The sequence below is a fragment of the Melozone crissalis genome, unplaced genomic scaffold (genome assembly GCF_028551555.1).
Source record: "Melozone crissalis strain CALT ecotype California unplaced genomic scaffold, PUWL_Pcris_2 ptg000006l_1, whole genome shotgun sequence".
In the NCBI taxonomy this organism is placed as follows: domain Eukaryota; kingdom Metazoa; phylum Chordata; class Aves; order Passeriformes; family Passerellidae; genus Melozone; species Melozone crissalis.
Window position 1 is genome coordinate 34,532,481 of NW_026535784.1, and position 14,682 is coordinate 34,547,162.

The following is a 14,682-nucleotide window of genomic DNA, read 5'->3' on the forward strand; positions in this document are numbered from 1 at the left end:
TATTCTAGTTTCTGTAATGAGCTGAAAAGCAGACATACAGAATGCCTAAGTGTAGAAAAGAGCTTTGTGCACTAAGTCTGTGCTGCTTAGCAAGTATATTGAGCTAAAACCAGGACACTCCAGAAGCTTTCATGTTATTCTGGTGCAAAAAAACCACTTTCAAAGGAATTTTATTTTGAGAGCTAGAATAGCATTGCTTTTCCCCTAATTTAATAATATCAACATTATGAACTAAGGAAAGTATAGAATTAAATTTACTCCAGCTGTGGAAAACTTTTGCTGGAATGGAAGCCTTGCTTTGATGGTTCTAATCATAATAAATTATTTTTACATTTCACAGTACTTAACAAAGATTTTTGGTGACACAATAAAGTAAAAACACTGTTGATTCACGGGTGGGTTTTAGAATTGAAGTAAGGCTAATTTGGAATTTAGTAACAAGTCAAGAGATATTTGTTTAGCATTTCTTAAAACAAGCATGTCTCTGTCTTCTTGTCTTTTAAAAGCAAGCATTTATTTTCTAGCTTTATTTTCTGCAAGCAGGAAGAATGTTGTAACCATTAAATGTTGCTCTATTCATATGATATACACTTACAAAAACACTTTTACAAACAGGAAGCACAGAAGGGAATTTAGTTTTCCAGATCAGTCTATTTTCATTACTTAAAAGTACTGCCTAGCACAGAGTAAAATAAAGATTGAATTCATTATTTGAAAATAGAAACTCAGCTCAGAAATGTTCAGAAATGAGAGCATTTTTCTTGTTAGACTGCCTTTTTCCTGAAGATCATATTAAAACAGAGGATATTATTTTCATACATGTACATGTGCATGTAACTATTTCTAGTCTACATCTTAATAAGAAAGATGTCTAATAAGAAAGTCTACATTCTTAATAAGAAGCCACCTTGCAAAAAAAGCACATAGGCTAGTGGGAATAAATGTGGAGATAATTTCATGTTTTGAAAGCAAGAGAATTCTAATGAAACTCCCATTACTGTGCAAAAACCCTAAAGAAAATTAAAAATTTATTTGAAAGGACTTTAAGTCATGTAGCAAGGCTATTTTCTGTGTAAAAAGAATGTTTATTTGGTTTTGCTCATTATAATGTTTTCTCTGAAGTACTACTCTACCTGTTATTCCTTTCTACTATGAAAGATAATGTAAAAGGTGTGCACATATGTGACAGCTAGATTTGAGGATGATTTATTTTTATGGCAGGTAAATTTATCAAAGTAAGTGCTTTAGAGGATTCTATAGCAGAATAAATTGAAATGTATTGGAAACATGGGTGCTGTATCTTTAGAGATATATATATAAGGAAAATTTTTGACTTATCCAGGTAATTCTCATTCTGAAGTCAAGGGAAGCATCTGCTTTCATTTTTAAATTCTGGAAAGCAGGAACTGTGCAGTATTGCATAGCAGCACACTGCTAAGTGGGATGACTTAGAGGCTGAAGTGGACAGAGTCATCGTCCTTCAGCCCTCAGCGTGCTGCTGGCAGATCAGCCTGGTCAGCTGGAGACAGCTGTGAAAGTCTGAGATGCTCAGCTCCTTTTTGCTGCTGGCTTCCCTCTGGGGAGCTGTGCTGCCTGTGCCTGACCCTGCAGGCGCCTCCTTCTGCTCCTCCTGGCCGTGCCACGACCCCAGCTCTGAGCACAGCTGGCACTCCTCTGGCCGAGCATGTCTGGGTCAGACCTTTGGCTGGGGAAGCCAAAAGGAAATTTGACATGCTTTGACAAATTAGCTATACAGCAGTTCAAGTATTATTTTAAACAATTTGTTTTCTAGCATGTAGCAGAAAGAAGTTATCAAACACAAATGACCTTTTTCGAGGGGTAACTTGTGATTTTAAATGAGCCAGTGAGCAACCTGGCTTCATTTTCCATTTTCAAAAGGAAAAACAAAATCTGCTTAGATGAAGTGGTCGCTTGCAACACCTCAGGAGTACAGTTAAGTATCATCAGCAGTCTCAGCCAGCCATTAGTGCATTATCTTGAGGATCTACATCATTAGTTTAAATTAGGTTCACTTAATTAGCCAGCTGGTACTCTCCTTGACACACTGATAAACAAGCTGTGCTCTACAGTTCCATAATGGTAAAACTAAAAAACAATTTCCACCTATTTTTTCCTTCTTAAATGATGAAAATAAAAAAGTAATCCCCCTCTTGTTTAGCCTGTGTATAACATCTCTTAATCGACTACACTGTTCTCCCATTTAATACCTCTGAATCCTTCAGTTTTTGTAACAAAGGAAGTTTAGAGCTCAGCTGTTTAACAGGTTCATTGTCTCAAGTGACAGTGCTTAAAGTTGGAGGGAAACCACTTCAGTTCTGATCACAGGTTCTATGAAAAGTAGCAACTGTAACTGGAAAACATATGAAAACAATCCTTGCTACTTCAACAAAATATGCACATTTTAACAGATAGGAAGTTTTGGGTGCAGCAACATCATGTTGATTTTTTTGCAGTAACATCTTCCATTAATTCCAGTATGTGGCTTGAGAATACTCTTACCTTTTTAACCATTTTTCAGTAAATGGTGTAGTTTTTCAACCAATATATGTAAAGTGAGAGTGATGGCAGGGAAGGAAGACAAATAGTTTTGCACTTGATTAAAAACCTTTTTTTTCAACTTCTTAAAGGCTTCAGTATTATGTAGATTTGATACCAAGTGTTAGAGTACATAATAAATAAAAAACACATTTTCAGCAATTCAGTAACTCTGAATTAATCAGAGGGCTGTTTCAAGAATTGACAACATAATTCCTAAATACAGTCTGAAAGTATCTGAAAATGTATATCTACTCATCCTTTTCATTCAAGCATATATATTATGTCTCCTTTGAAAATGTGACAAAGGATTTCTTTTTTTGTTCCATTTCAGGCAGTGAGCACAGATCCTGTTCCGGTGAAGCTACACTATGATAAATCACATGATCAAGTCTGGGTGCTGAGCTGGGGAAACATGGAAAAGAATTCACCAACTTTGCAGGTGAGGTGATCACAATGATTATGTGTAAGGAAATACAGACAGGTTGAACCTTTGTGTAATTGCAGTGTGTTGCATATTTTCCTTTAGGCGCTGTTGCCATGACCCCAGCAAGGCAGAGAAATTATTTTAGGTAACCAGAAAACAAGCCAAACAACTGACCTCACCAAAAAGTTAATCATTATTTTCAAGACCCTTAGTCTGTACTGGCAATGGCAAAGTGATAGAAGGATAAGGAATGCAGCTGAAAACAGCAGCCTGTTCTGTACTACCAGTCTTTTGAGAGCAAACTGTTGCTGTTCCTGATATTTTTGTCCCTAATTACAGGATAAACTGGACTTTAGACATACTTCCATTTCATTAAAGTCATATTGATGTTCTGGACATGTCAAGCTATGTCTTTATTGGGTTTTTTTTCACATGAAAGATATTAAAAATCTTGATTTTTCCCATACTTTGGACAGTCACTAAAGCAACGTCTCAGGAAGCTGTACTTACTTTTCTACTTTTTTATTAATTTCTGTTCCTTAGTTATAGCAATCCCCTGAGACTATGATGATCAGCCTTATATCATAACTTAAAAATTCATTTTGCTTCTAATTTGTTTTCCTTTTCTTCAGAAGTTCATTAAATCCTTATGTATTTAATATATACTTATATATACGAAAAAGAATAAGAGAAATTTTAAAAGCAAAATTAGTAACATTTGAAATCACCTTTTCAACACCTACAGACCCTTAATAACTTTGAGTGTGCAAGGTAATCTGTGGAAGTTTAGTAACCACTCCTCCCCAGTACTGATAATTTTTTGAGTCAGTCTTATTATATTTTAAAGTGGCTGATCATCTTCACCCTCATTTTTAATTAAAGTATACAAAGTAGATTGTCTCCTTTTCTAAAAAAAAAAAATCCACGCTTAAATGCATATATGTGAATAGCATAGTGGCTATTATATGGAATTGTCTTTTACTCATGCATAAACATTTGCTTCAGAGAAGGTCCAGGATTTTGGGATTTGAATGAAATTGGTTCATAACAATTTAAGGAGTATTTAAAATCAGTTCAGCTTGCTCTTCTGAAATATGTGCTATGTTGAATTATCTCATGATTGATGACAATTGGGAGTATGCATAGCCATATGTTCCAGTGGATTTGTTGATAGCATCTTTTCACTCTGGCTGAAGTGCTTAAAAATTTAATCTCACTCTAAGATCTAGTGTAAGTAAAAAGATAAACAAAAACCTTAGTTTAAACTAAGAACTGTAAGGGCTTTAGTAATGTAAATTAATAAATATGGATTCAGGATTGATAAAAAAATATGAAGGGGAAAAACAAGTATGAAGACTAAGTGTTTCAGTATGTAATAGTTCTCTGAAATCTGTAACTATTATTTGCACTCCTTTTCTTGGTAACGTGGAAAGGACAACACAAGAGAATACAGAGGCAATACTGTATTTATTCATTTGGTTTGCAATTTGATTTTTAAAGAATGCTTGTCTAGTTTATGCTGATGTTATTTGTGCAGGTGATAACGCAAGCCAGTGGGAGTGTTTCCCATCACACCATCCATACCCAGCCCGTGGGGAAGCAGTTTGACAGAGTGGATGACTTTTTCATTCCAGCCACAACCCTTATCATTACCCACGTGCGGTAAGTCTGTCTGAATGTGGGGGATGTTGGGCTGTCTTTGTGCTCATCCCAAGAACAGGTTCTGGCTGTGACAGAACTGAACAATTTCATCAGCTGGAGTTTAAAAGACATATGGAACACAGAAAGAGAGGCTGAGGAAAACAGGACAACACTTAACACAGGCATAAAGCAGAACTCTCCCCAAGACCTCTTAGAGGAAAATCTACTTTTCTTCCTCAAAAGACACTAGTAAGAGTGTGATATATAGTTTTCTTTCCATGATTTTTTTTCTGTAACATTTCTACCTCTAGGTATTGAATAATTCTGCGATCTAGGATTTTTTCATCTCAGTATTGCATTAACGTGTATTAGTGGTTTGTATGTTTAGAACTTCTAAGATTTTTGCAACCTGATGTGAACCATTTTGCCTCAAAACAGCTCTGCCAACAATTATCCATTATTTATTCTAATATGCCAAGTTTCTATAGGAATATCTTCATTAGATAATCTTGACTGTCATCATTCTGTTCTAGCAAAATTCTCAAATTACAGGTGTAAATAGGCATCTCCATTAAAAAACATAAAATTTCTGATGGTAGTGAGTGCTATTCTTTTAAATGTGAAAGCATGCAGTTTAGGGTGATTTTACAGTTGATTTTAGAATTCACTCTATATGTGCCTGGGAAGAATCTAGTCTTCTGTATCAAGGAACATTTGGCTTCTTCTAAAGACATTGTTGATGAGAGACATTTTTTTTATTTCTTACAAAACTCTAAACTAACAAGTAAGTTAGCAATCAGCCCTATTCAATTTAAAAAGAAATTATAGATAGATGTATAGATTAATATGTCTGAATCATAAATTGACTCTAAGTACCATGATTACTATATTTTTTTATCTGAGTAGGCAAATTCCTGTTGTGTCCCTGAAGTAATCTGCAGTCCTCACATTCAGCCTTAGAAAAACATTAAATATTTCTGCAGTATTTGGAACAGATATGTGTTGTGAGGACAAAAGTTAGTGTTTCATAAACTAGCAGGTACTAGAGGTACTGCCCAAACAGAACTGACATTAAGATACTTTAATGTTCAAGTAAATAGGAAAATAAAAGCATGGATTGGGATAAACATCATACTAAGAGGGGTATCAGGACTGGGAAAAGAAAAATAGGACCAGTCCAAAGCTAGTGTTGGGTTTGCCTCATCTAACTCAAACCATTTTAGGTTGATATTTTGCCCAAATAGGGCAAGTAGGCTTTTCCTGCTTTGCATGTTACCTTCAGCTGCTGAGTAATTTCACATCTCCTGTATGCAAGGCAACAGAAAATAGAATGAAAGAATAAAAGAAAACACAGAAGAATGAAAAAGGGGTATGAAATCCATTGAACACTGAAATAATAAAATCTGATAAGTGCCTGCCGATATATAATAAATATGTACATCAATTCAGGCCTAGTAAAGTTTTTTGTTTGTTTGGGTTTTGGTTGGTTTTTTTTTGTTTGTTTGTTTTCCTTTTCCTTAACATTCACATGCCAGATAAAATTGCCAAGATGCCAAAAGAAAATTCCTGGTATGGCAAAAAAGACTGCAGTAGTTTGTCCACTGCTAAACCCATGGATTTGGAGGCTTTAATGAACAAAGTCAATCTGGTTTTATCAAATAATGAGCTCAAGGGAAATGCTATTAATTCTGAGTGCCTTTTCTAAAAAGAAAATTTAAAAAACACTGTGCAGACAAATACAGTGCTTTTCTTTCAATATATGCTTCAAGAGCTGTTTATGTTAATCAGTTGTTGAAGAATTTGTCTCCCATAACATCTGGCCTGCAAGTGCCTTGCTTTTTTTGTATAAATTAGAATGCAATATATGAACAATGTTACAGAAAAGATTTAAAATTAACTGTATTCATCAAATTAGTAGCGATGTAGAAAATCCCGGTCTATTAAAGGTAATATGACCAGTCAACAAAAAAACCCCACTCAATCACAGTATGTGTTTCTTAAGGCTGTTAGGCAGCAAACATAAAGCTTGAGTTTATTATTCTTGGGAGTGTACAACAACCAGGGGAGCAATTTATGAGTATGAATTGCAAAAAAACAGCTAAGAGGGAAATAAGCCCACTGGCTAAGTTGGCTGGTGTAGTTGATTGCCCAAGGGCCCTATTTACTCTTTGTCAGAAATCAGCTCCCTTTGGCCATGCAACACCAGCCCCTTTCAGAAAAATGAAAACTTTCTGTAGCTAGGTGCATTTGTCACTTGTAAACTAACAGTTTGAATGATGAGGCAGAGGACAGTATGCATGGCTTACCAAATTAGCATCCAGAACTAAACACACTGTCCAAATAAAGGCAATTCTAAGCAAAAAAACCACCACATATCACTTAAAAGAATTAAATAAGTTTCCTAACAGCTAGCACAAACCATCTGATACCATCTGCAGTGTATTACTATCTACAGCATATTCTGTCCAATGGGTTGGCTTGTTAACACATAGAAACAGAAGTAAAGACAAATAATTTTAAGCCATAGTGAGTCATTACTTTTTTAAATTTTTAATAATAGCTGAAGTGGTAATTGCTACTAGTGTGTGTATAAGTATTTAAAACTTGTTGAAAAATGATTTATTTAAGTGGTGGAACTCTACTTTTGATTTACCTAGGTCAGTTAATTTTATATATGAAAATCCAAATGGGCTGCTCATTATTAGAAAAGAAAATTCTACATATTTTAATGCTATTTTAGGCAGCAGATAATTTAGGACACACTGCCTCCTGATCAGACATTTGAAGAGATACCATAAATTTTGGTTTCAAGTAAAGAGTAATTCATCCAAGGGGAAAAAAATGTTTTCCCATATTTTTCCTACCACTGACTGAGTTAATTTTTTCTTGCGCTTATCACACAGCAGGAGTCAGGGCAAATAACCTTTTGGTTGTTTGGTTTATAACCAACAGGCGTAACATTCATTCTTGCTCTGAACAACTGTGATGCACCATCAAAACATCAACTAACCACACTAATTAGGCATGAGCCAAAAGAAGTAGAGGAAGAATAGATGAATTTATTGTCTTTAAACTTCATTTTATAATTGGTGGATAGTTGTTATATGTACAGAAGAGGTCAAGAAAAGAAACTTTATCATTTTGTGGGGAAAATTTTGATAGGTTCAGTTCACCTGTTAGTTATGCCATGTTAGGAAGGTATCTTCCTCTCTTTTATGTTCCAGTAATACTATTTCCTTCCACTTAAACACCATTAGGAATCAAACAATGTTTGATTGTTGTCTGTAATCCTTTTGTAGCTGCATTTTAAAAGATATATATGTGTGTGTGTGTGTGTTTGTATATATATTTATAAAGAAAAAAAAATGTTTTCGTTTTAGTTTCGTTTCGTTTAGTGAAACTGTACTAATTACTGTCCTAATAATGTCTAGAGCAGCCCCACTGATGTTTCCAGATAGCAAGTTCATGGTTCTACAGAGTGTCTCAGTTGCAAACAGATGTGCTTGACATGCGATTATAGAGCTGACTTAATTTTAGATTTTCCTGTCTGATTTTTTGACAAGACTAGTTTACCTACTGACTCTAGGGGAAGAATTGCAGCATGCCTTTGAGCATTCCTTCATGATGGAAATCAATGTCCTTCTTTTTCTCACTAAGCAAGCTCAGAGTTTAGAGAAAGTCAGTTTCCCATGAGTTTTCATTACTTTCTTGTGCCAGCTGGTTGTAGTGCAATGCTCAACAGATCTTAATGTTAGAAAAAGAGGCTATGGCACAAAACAGTAAAACTTATTGTTAGAAAGAACAGTGGAAGAAGTTTGTTCAGTCTTGCAGTTGGAAATCTAAAGATTTCAAAGGGAAGAAATTATATATTTATCTTGCCTATCTTGAAAAAAAGCCCATCCTGGTGTTATCATTGGCTGGGCACTCACTGTCAATATACTTTGATTTATACCAAGAGAATGAATGAATGAATGAATGAATGAATGAATGAATGTAAAGCACTGATTTTCATGCACACTTTCATGCCCATATTTTCAGTACACACAGCTTGAAAAAGTCTCCCCTTCCCCTCAGTTCTGTTTTAAAATTACCAAACACAAGGGCCACAAAAGTAGGTAGGATGAGATCTATTAAGCTGTAATAAATAGTACAAATGCCAAGGTGTTTTTCTTCAGCTCTTTCTGAAGACTTTTCACTCCGTAGATGCACCTTATAAGAATTGAATATATTTTTTCAATATTTGCCCTTCTAAATTTAATAGGAAGAAAATTTTATTCAGCGAGCTATTTCTGTTTCAAAGCAATTCAGGACAACCAATGATCTCGTCCTTAATTGTCTGCTAATACCACTCCTTATCATAAAAATAGACTTTTGTAATTAGTATGTGGGATGGTTGCAGAAAGATGACTTGTACAATACTTATGAAAATATATTCTTGGAAGCCTAAGGAGCAAAAGAGCTGATTATTTGAGCTCCAGTGTTCATAAATCGAAGTGAACAAAAGATAATTGGAATAAATTAAGGTCTTTCACTATACTGTAAAATGTTTCAAAAGCAGTATTAAATGAACTCACTGTAATGGAGTAACTCCAAGTTTTTAGATATTTTAATCTTTGAGCAGTGTTTGAAATGTCATACTGTTACCTGACCTAAGAATTGGAAGAATGAGCAATCAACTCGCTGGTGAGATGGCTCAGGCTCTGAATAGAGCTAACACATTCTGTTTGCGTTTTTTCTCTTTTATGCCTCTGTTGTGTACGGTAATAGGGGAAGCAGTCTTTCTAAAATAACACTTATTCATTTGCACAAAACAATCCAAAAACTGAACTTTTCTTTAAGAGGTAATTGGAATGTGCTGCCAATGCATTCCTGTGAACCTTCTTAAATGAAACCCGTGTGGAGAAGTGAGTCAGTACATTCACATTTCATTCCAGAGTTTAAGCCCCTACAGAGGTGTGAAGTAGCTGACAGGGTGTGAGAGCATTTTCACTGTTTCTATGCAAATAATCAAACAGAAGATATTATTTCTGTTGCAAAAATCCTACATAATCAGAAAAAGCTTTCTATTCAGTAGTTTCTGAGTGAAACAACGGAAGCAATACAATGCTAAGTCAGCTGTAGATGAAACATTAACAAAAGAAATATAATTAATGTAGGGGTTGAATTTTTCACATAGTATGATTTAGTGTGAAGATAAGGGACAATTTAATATTTTACAAATTCAGTTAACAATGCACATTAGGGGAGCAGAAATTTTGAGACAGTTCTTAGTCATCAAGCTATAAGCCTATAATGATACAAGGAAAATAGTCAAAGGGCTTGAAAGCTTGAGGAAACTGAGACAGCTCAGTAGTACCAGGGCAAGAAAAGAAGATCTAGAAAATATTCTGCAATTTCTGATAAGGATTTTGGAATCTGGCAGTGAATCCTACATGGTGGCACAGCACACAAAGTAGGAATAGGGGTTCACTCTGCAGCCTCCCACTCTGTGTCTTGGTGAGAGACTCATACTAAATGGAAACCTTGTGGTCATTTTTTCCCCTCTTCTCATATTTGTCCCCCCAAAAGAAGGACCTTTCCAGTCCATAAATATGTTGCTTTTGAAAAATAGGGGTTTTTTTGGGAAAGATAGAGATGAGACAGCAAAAAGACTTTTTCTCTATCTGATTTTGGCTTTAAATAGTGGATTTTAGAGCATCTTTGTTCCAGAGGGAATGTAAAGAATGAAAGATTGAGAGATTCAGCTCAGACAGTTTTATAGCATTGAAACTTACTTTGCCCAACTAGCACCAGTGGCAACAACAACAACTATTAAAATAAGTGACTTTTTAGAAATGTGAAGTCCTCTTAAGTACATCAAACTTATATTCTCTACTTTAGTCCTTCTCTGTTCACATGCTCCCACCCAAAAATTTCATAAATGTAGTCACTACTTATCTCTAAGCTAAGAAAATCTCAGTCCTTTAGGTGATTACAAGGTATACCAAGTTCCCACATTTACATCTGCATCCTCTTTTAGCTCCATTCCTGTTTGCAGGCTTTGAAATGTGCTAGGCAGTACAGATTCCCAACTGCATCTGTGGGAAAACACCTACAGAAATCATGAAGATGAAGACAGATAATTGCCATCATTCCACAAGTCCAGTTAAGATTTGCTGTCACTGAAATGATGTATAGAGGTGTACATAATGTTTTTGAGGACAGGAGATTTTGGAATTCAGCAAAAAAATATTTTCAAAATATTTTTAAAGTCAATTTTCATCTCAGTGCTATGAAATGTAATAAATAATTAATTGCACTTTTAAATGTAGCCAATATAAAACTATTTTAATATTTTTATTTTGTGTGACTGCTTCTATCATTGCAAAATAAAGGTATGCACACACAGAAACACACATATGTATAAGGAATCCATCTGGAAAACTCTCTTGTTTGTGGAATAACCTGTGGCCCTTTTCCCACATCAGCTGACAATTCAATACTGCTTGACCAATTTATTTAACTTATGGACCAAATCTTTTCCTCTTAGGTATCTTGAGTCAAACTTCACAAAGTTCTTGAACGACAAATTCCAGCTCTCAGCAGAAAAAAATATAATATAAAAAGCCATTTCCACTTCAGTGTGAGAATTCCCTTCAAATGTTACCTGAAACATGAGATTGCAGCCAGCCTTTGTGGCACCATAAAACAACATTAGTCAAAAAAACCCCAAACAAACAAAGAATCCTTTTGTTCTACTTGACCTTCCCCATTAGCTCAGAAAGTGCTGAAACCTGAAGTAAAACTGGTCAGCTGCAATGCAGCAAAAGGTAGTTTTGCTAAATTGTAATTTTTTTTTATTTTATTTTTCACACTGTAGGGTTTCTTCTCTTTTGCATGTACAGAAGTCATTAGAGGAATATTTACCTTTGGAAAAAATACCATCTTCCATCTGATATAAAGGATATAAAGGAATATATATGATATGTATACATTAATATATATAAAGTGGACAAACCATTGGTAAAAATAAATTTTGTACCTGTGTCCTAGAACCTACCTGCTTTTAAAAATTCAGCATCAGCCAGTACCAGTATGTAACATGAAGCGATATAATATTTAAAAAAAAAATCAACTATGAGAAGAAACTAATCCCTTGCAATTATGGCACATAATTTGTTGTACCCAGTGGATAGAAGTTATCTTAGTGCTGTCTTAATTACTTGTTGGTTTACAAAAAATGCCCCAAATTACAAAGACTCATTTATTAGCTTGGAGGTAATCTTAAAGTGATGCAATCAAGCTGGGCTTTTTTTGTTTGTTTGTTTGGGGTTTTTTTTTCTTTTTTCTTTTTTTTTTTTATGTTTGTTAAGAAACAACCAGAACACAATTATTTTCTAAAATTTTGCTGGGTCTGGCTTGGATGGAGCTAGTTTCCTTGATAGCAGCAAGAATTGTGCTGTAGTCTAGATCTGTGACAATGACATAGTAAAAGTGTGATTGGAAATTTTCATTTGTTCAGTTCTATTTTTTAGCATTTAGAATAGATTTTTGCGAATTGTGTTTAAGCTGTCCTACTTGTTATGTTACAAGGCCATTTAAAATGGATTTAAATCATATGAATCAGACTGTAAGGAAACTTCCAAATCTACACAAATAGATTATTTTTGTGCTCCTTCCATGGGTCCTCTGCTGTCAGCATGTAACATCTTATAGTGAATAAAACACCCAACTTCCATCTTAACAGAGCCACTCTGACCAGCTCCCACCTCCCGTACAATCTACAAATTAGAACACAGAAATCTGCCCTGATGTGCCTGATCATTTTTGCCATGATAATCTTACATTTTTAAATCAAATGTTATCTCTGATGCTTCTATGCGCAAAAAAAATAGTATTTTATCATGTTTTTTAAAACAAAAATTATGGGCTTTTTGTTGGTGGTTTTTCTTTTGTTTGTTTTGTTTCTGTTTGGTGTTCTTTTGGGGTTTTTTGTCGTTGTTGCATGTAATATTTTCTTAATTTGGGTCCCTACTAGAAACTAAAAGGAGAGAAAGGATTTGTTGTAAAGTTCAGTATTTGTTCTTGAGAATATTCACATATCCCCAGCTTTAACAGTATGTGAACTTCACGTTTAAAATGAAGAAAAAGATCTATTGAAACTGTTTTGCTGTATGTTATTTACCACCTTTGTAGTCCTTTTCTCTACCTCATTATTCCTTCTGTACTGATGCTGACTATTTCTTTTGACATCTATAAATTTGACCAGTCCATATGGCATCTGCCCACCTTGGTGTTACCACATTTTCTGAAGTGCCAGATTATCTTAATCCTATCCTACCTTATACTGATATTTAGGAGCATCTTTAGAATGTCTTTTGTTTGCTGTGTCTGTATAGCTAACCTTTTCTTTGACTTTTATTGCTTTAAAAATGATTGGGGTTTTTTTATTAAATTTCTAGCTCTCTTTCCCCAGAAAGTATGAGACAGAAAAATGCATTTGCTGCCAATACTAAAAATAGATTTTTGCTGTGTGGGTTCCTTTATGATATAACTTGAACAGTTTCATATATTCCTGGATACTAAAAATGTAGAAAGTAAGTTACTTCCCTTTGTCCTAAAATTTCTTGGACTATTTCTTGTCATCATTGGACAAGAATTTGCAATAATTTAAAAACTCATTGCAATACACATCTTGCAAGGGCTCCCCCAGGGAGACCTCAAACAATTCATAGACACCTGCATCACACAAATTCAGAGTTTATCCCTGAGCTGTGCAAATGTGCACTAAGGGTCAGAAGTCCTGGGCTTTGTGCAGTGTGTTAAAAGAAATCATCTCTTCCCACAAGAAGTGCTTGCAAGCACTTACTTGATTTCTCCAGCAGACTTACAGAAGACAACTTGCATAGACTTTGTCCAAATAAATGCTTAAAAGATTGTATCACTTTTGGTTTTTCCACCCTAGTAAAAAGTATCACAGTAAGAGGGAGGATTTTGTTGATGACACTTACAATGTCATTTACTTCAGCTCAGCAGCATTAAATTTGTTGTGTTCATTTTTTAATCCAGAGCCCATTTTATTAAATATGATGTAGGATAAACTCAGAAGATGAAAGCTTACTAATGCATAAAATTATCCATTTTATAATATTATCTTCTATCTCTGTTACATATTGTCTAGTAATGGATTTTTTTTGTATTCAATCTCAGAGCACAAAGCTTAATGTGAGATCTCTTTATTCCAAGAACATAACACTTGTCAGGATTCCTTCAAGCCCTTATGAAATATTTCTTCCCATCTGTCTTGCATGGCTGTCTTGAAGTCCTTGATGTCCTTAGTTTTCAAAATAATGGTCAGTATGGGCTGAGAGAGTAAAAAAGAGAGAAAAAAATAATCATTTTAGTATGTTTGACCATCATTGACTGTGGAGTCTTTGACATTTAATTTAATCCTCTCTACACTGAGCTCCCTCACTAAGAATGGAAATAGAGACACCATATTCACTTCTGTGAAGTGTATAAAAAGCAGTATCGAAAAATAATAAAATCTTCAGAACAGATCTATGAATATCAATCTCTGCAATCTCGGAATGCTTGCTATAAGGATCACTTTGAGATCTCTCAGGTGATATTCAGCACTTGTTGTCCCCTTTGTGTGGGACAGCGGGTTATTTTGGGGGTTTTTTTACCTTTTGCCCCAAGCCCTTGCAATGTCCTTTTCTATTATATTTCAATACACTTGAGGATCTAATCAGGAATTATTTCATTACTAAGAGTGTCTGCTCCCATAGATCTAAAAATTTTCATTTAATACTACTTACAATTGAATATTAAGTTCCTTTCCAAATAAATCTATGAAAACCTATATTTATTTTTATCAGTATTATTAAGCAAACTTGTGATTTTTGATTGATTAGATCTCTGCTGCCATCTATTTTTATCATAAAAAGGTATTGCTTAATGTACATAATAATAATAATGATTTTAATGAAAGCAGGTTATATCTGGCTATGTATTAGTTTTCCTCTTTCATCCCATATACACTGTAAATTTCAGAGGTTGCCTGTTATTAAATAGAT

The 14,682-nt window shown here is 34.6% G+C and overlaps 1 protein-coding gene across 3 annotated transcripts in view; it reads left to right on the top strand.

Annotated features, from left to right (window-relative positions):
- Positions 1–14,682, top strand: part of FSTL5 (follistatin like 5) — a 271,451-nt gene that overhangs the window by 239,682 nt on the left and 17,087 nt on the right. For all 3 annotated transcript variants that reach the window (XM_054295663.1, XM_054295662.1, XM_054295664.1), the window contains 2 exons: positions 2,891–2,998; positions 4,521–4,645. In XM_054295663.1, coding sequence (XP_054151638.1) covers positions 2,891–2,998; positions 4,521–4,645 — 233 coding nt within the window. The remainder of the gene's footprint in view (positions 1–2,890; positions 2,999–4,520; positions 4,646–14,682) is intronic.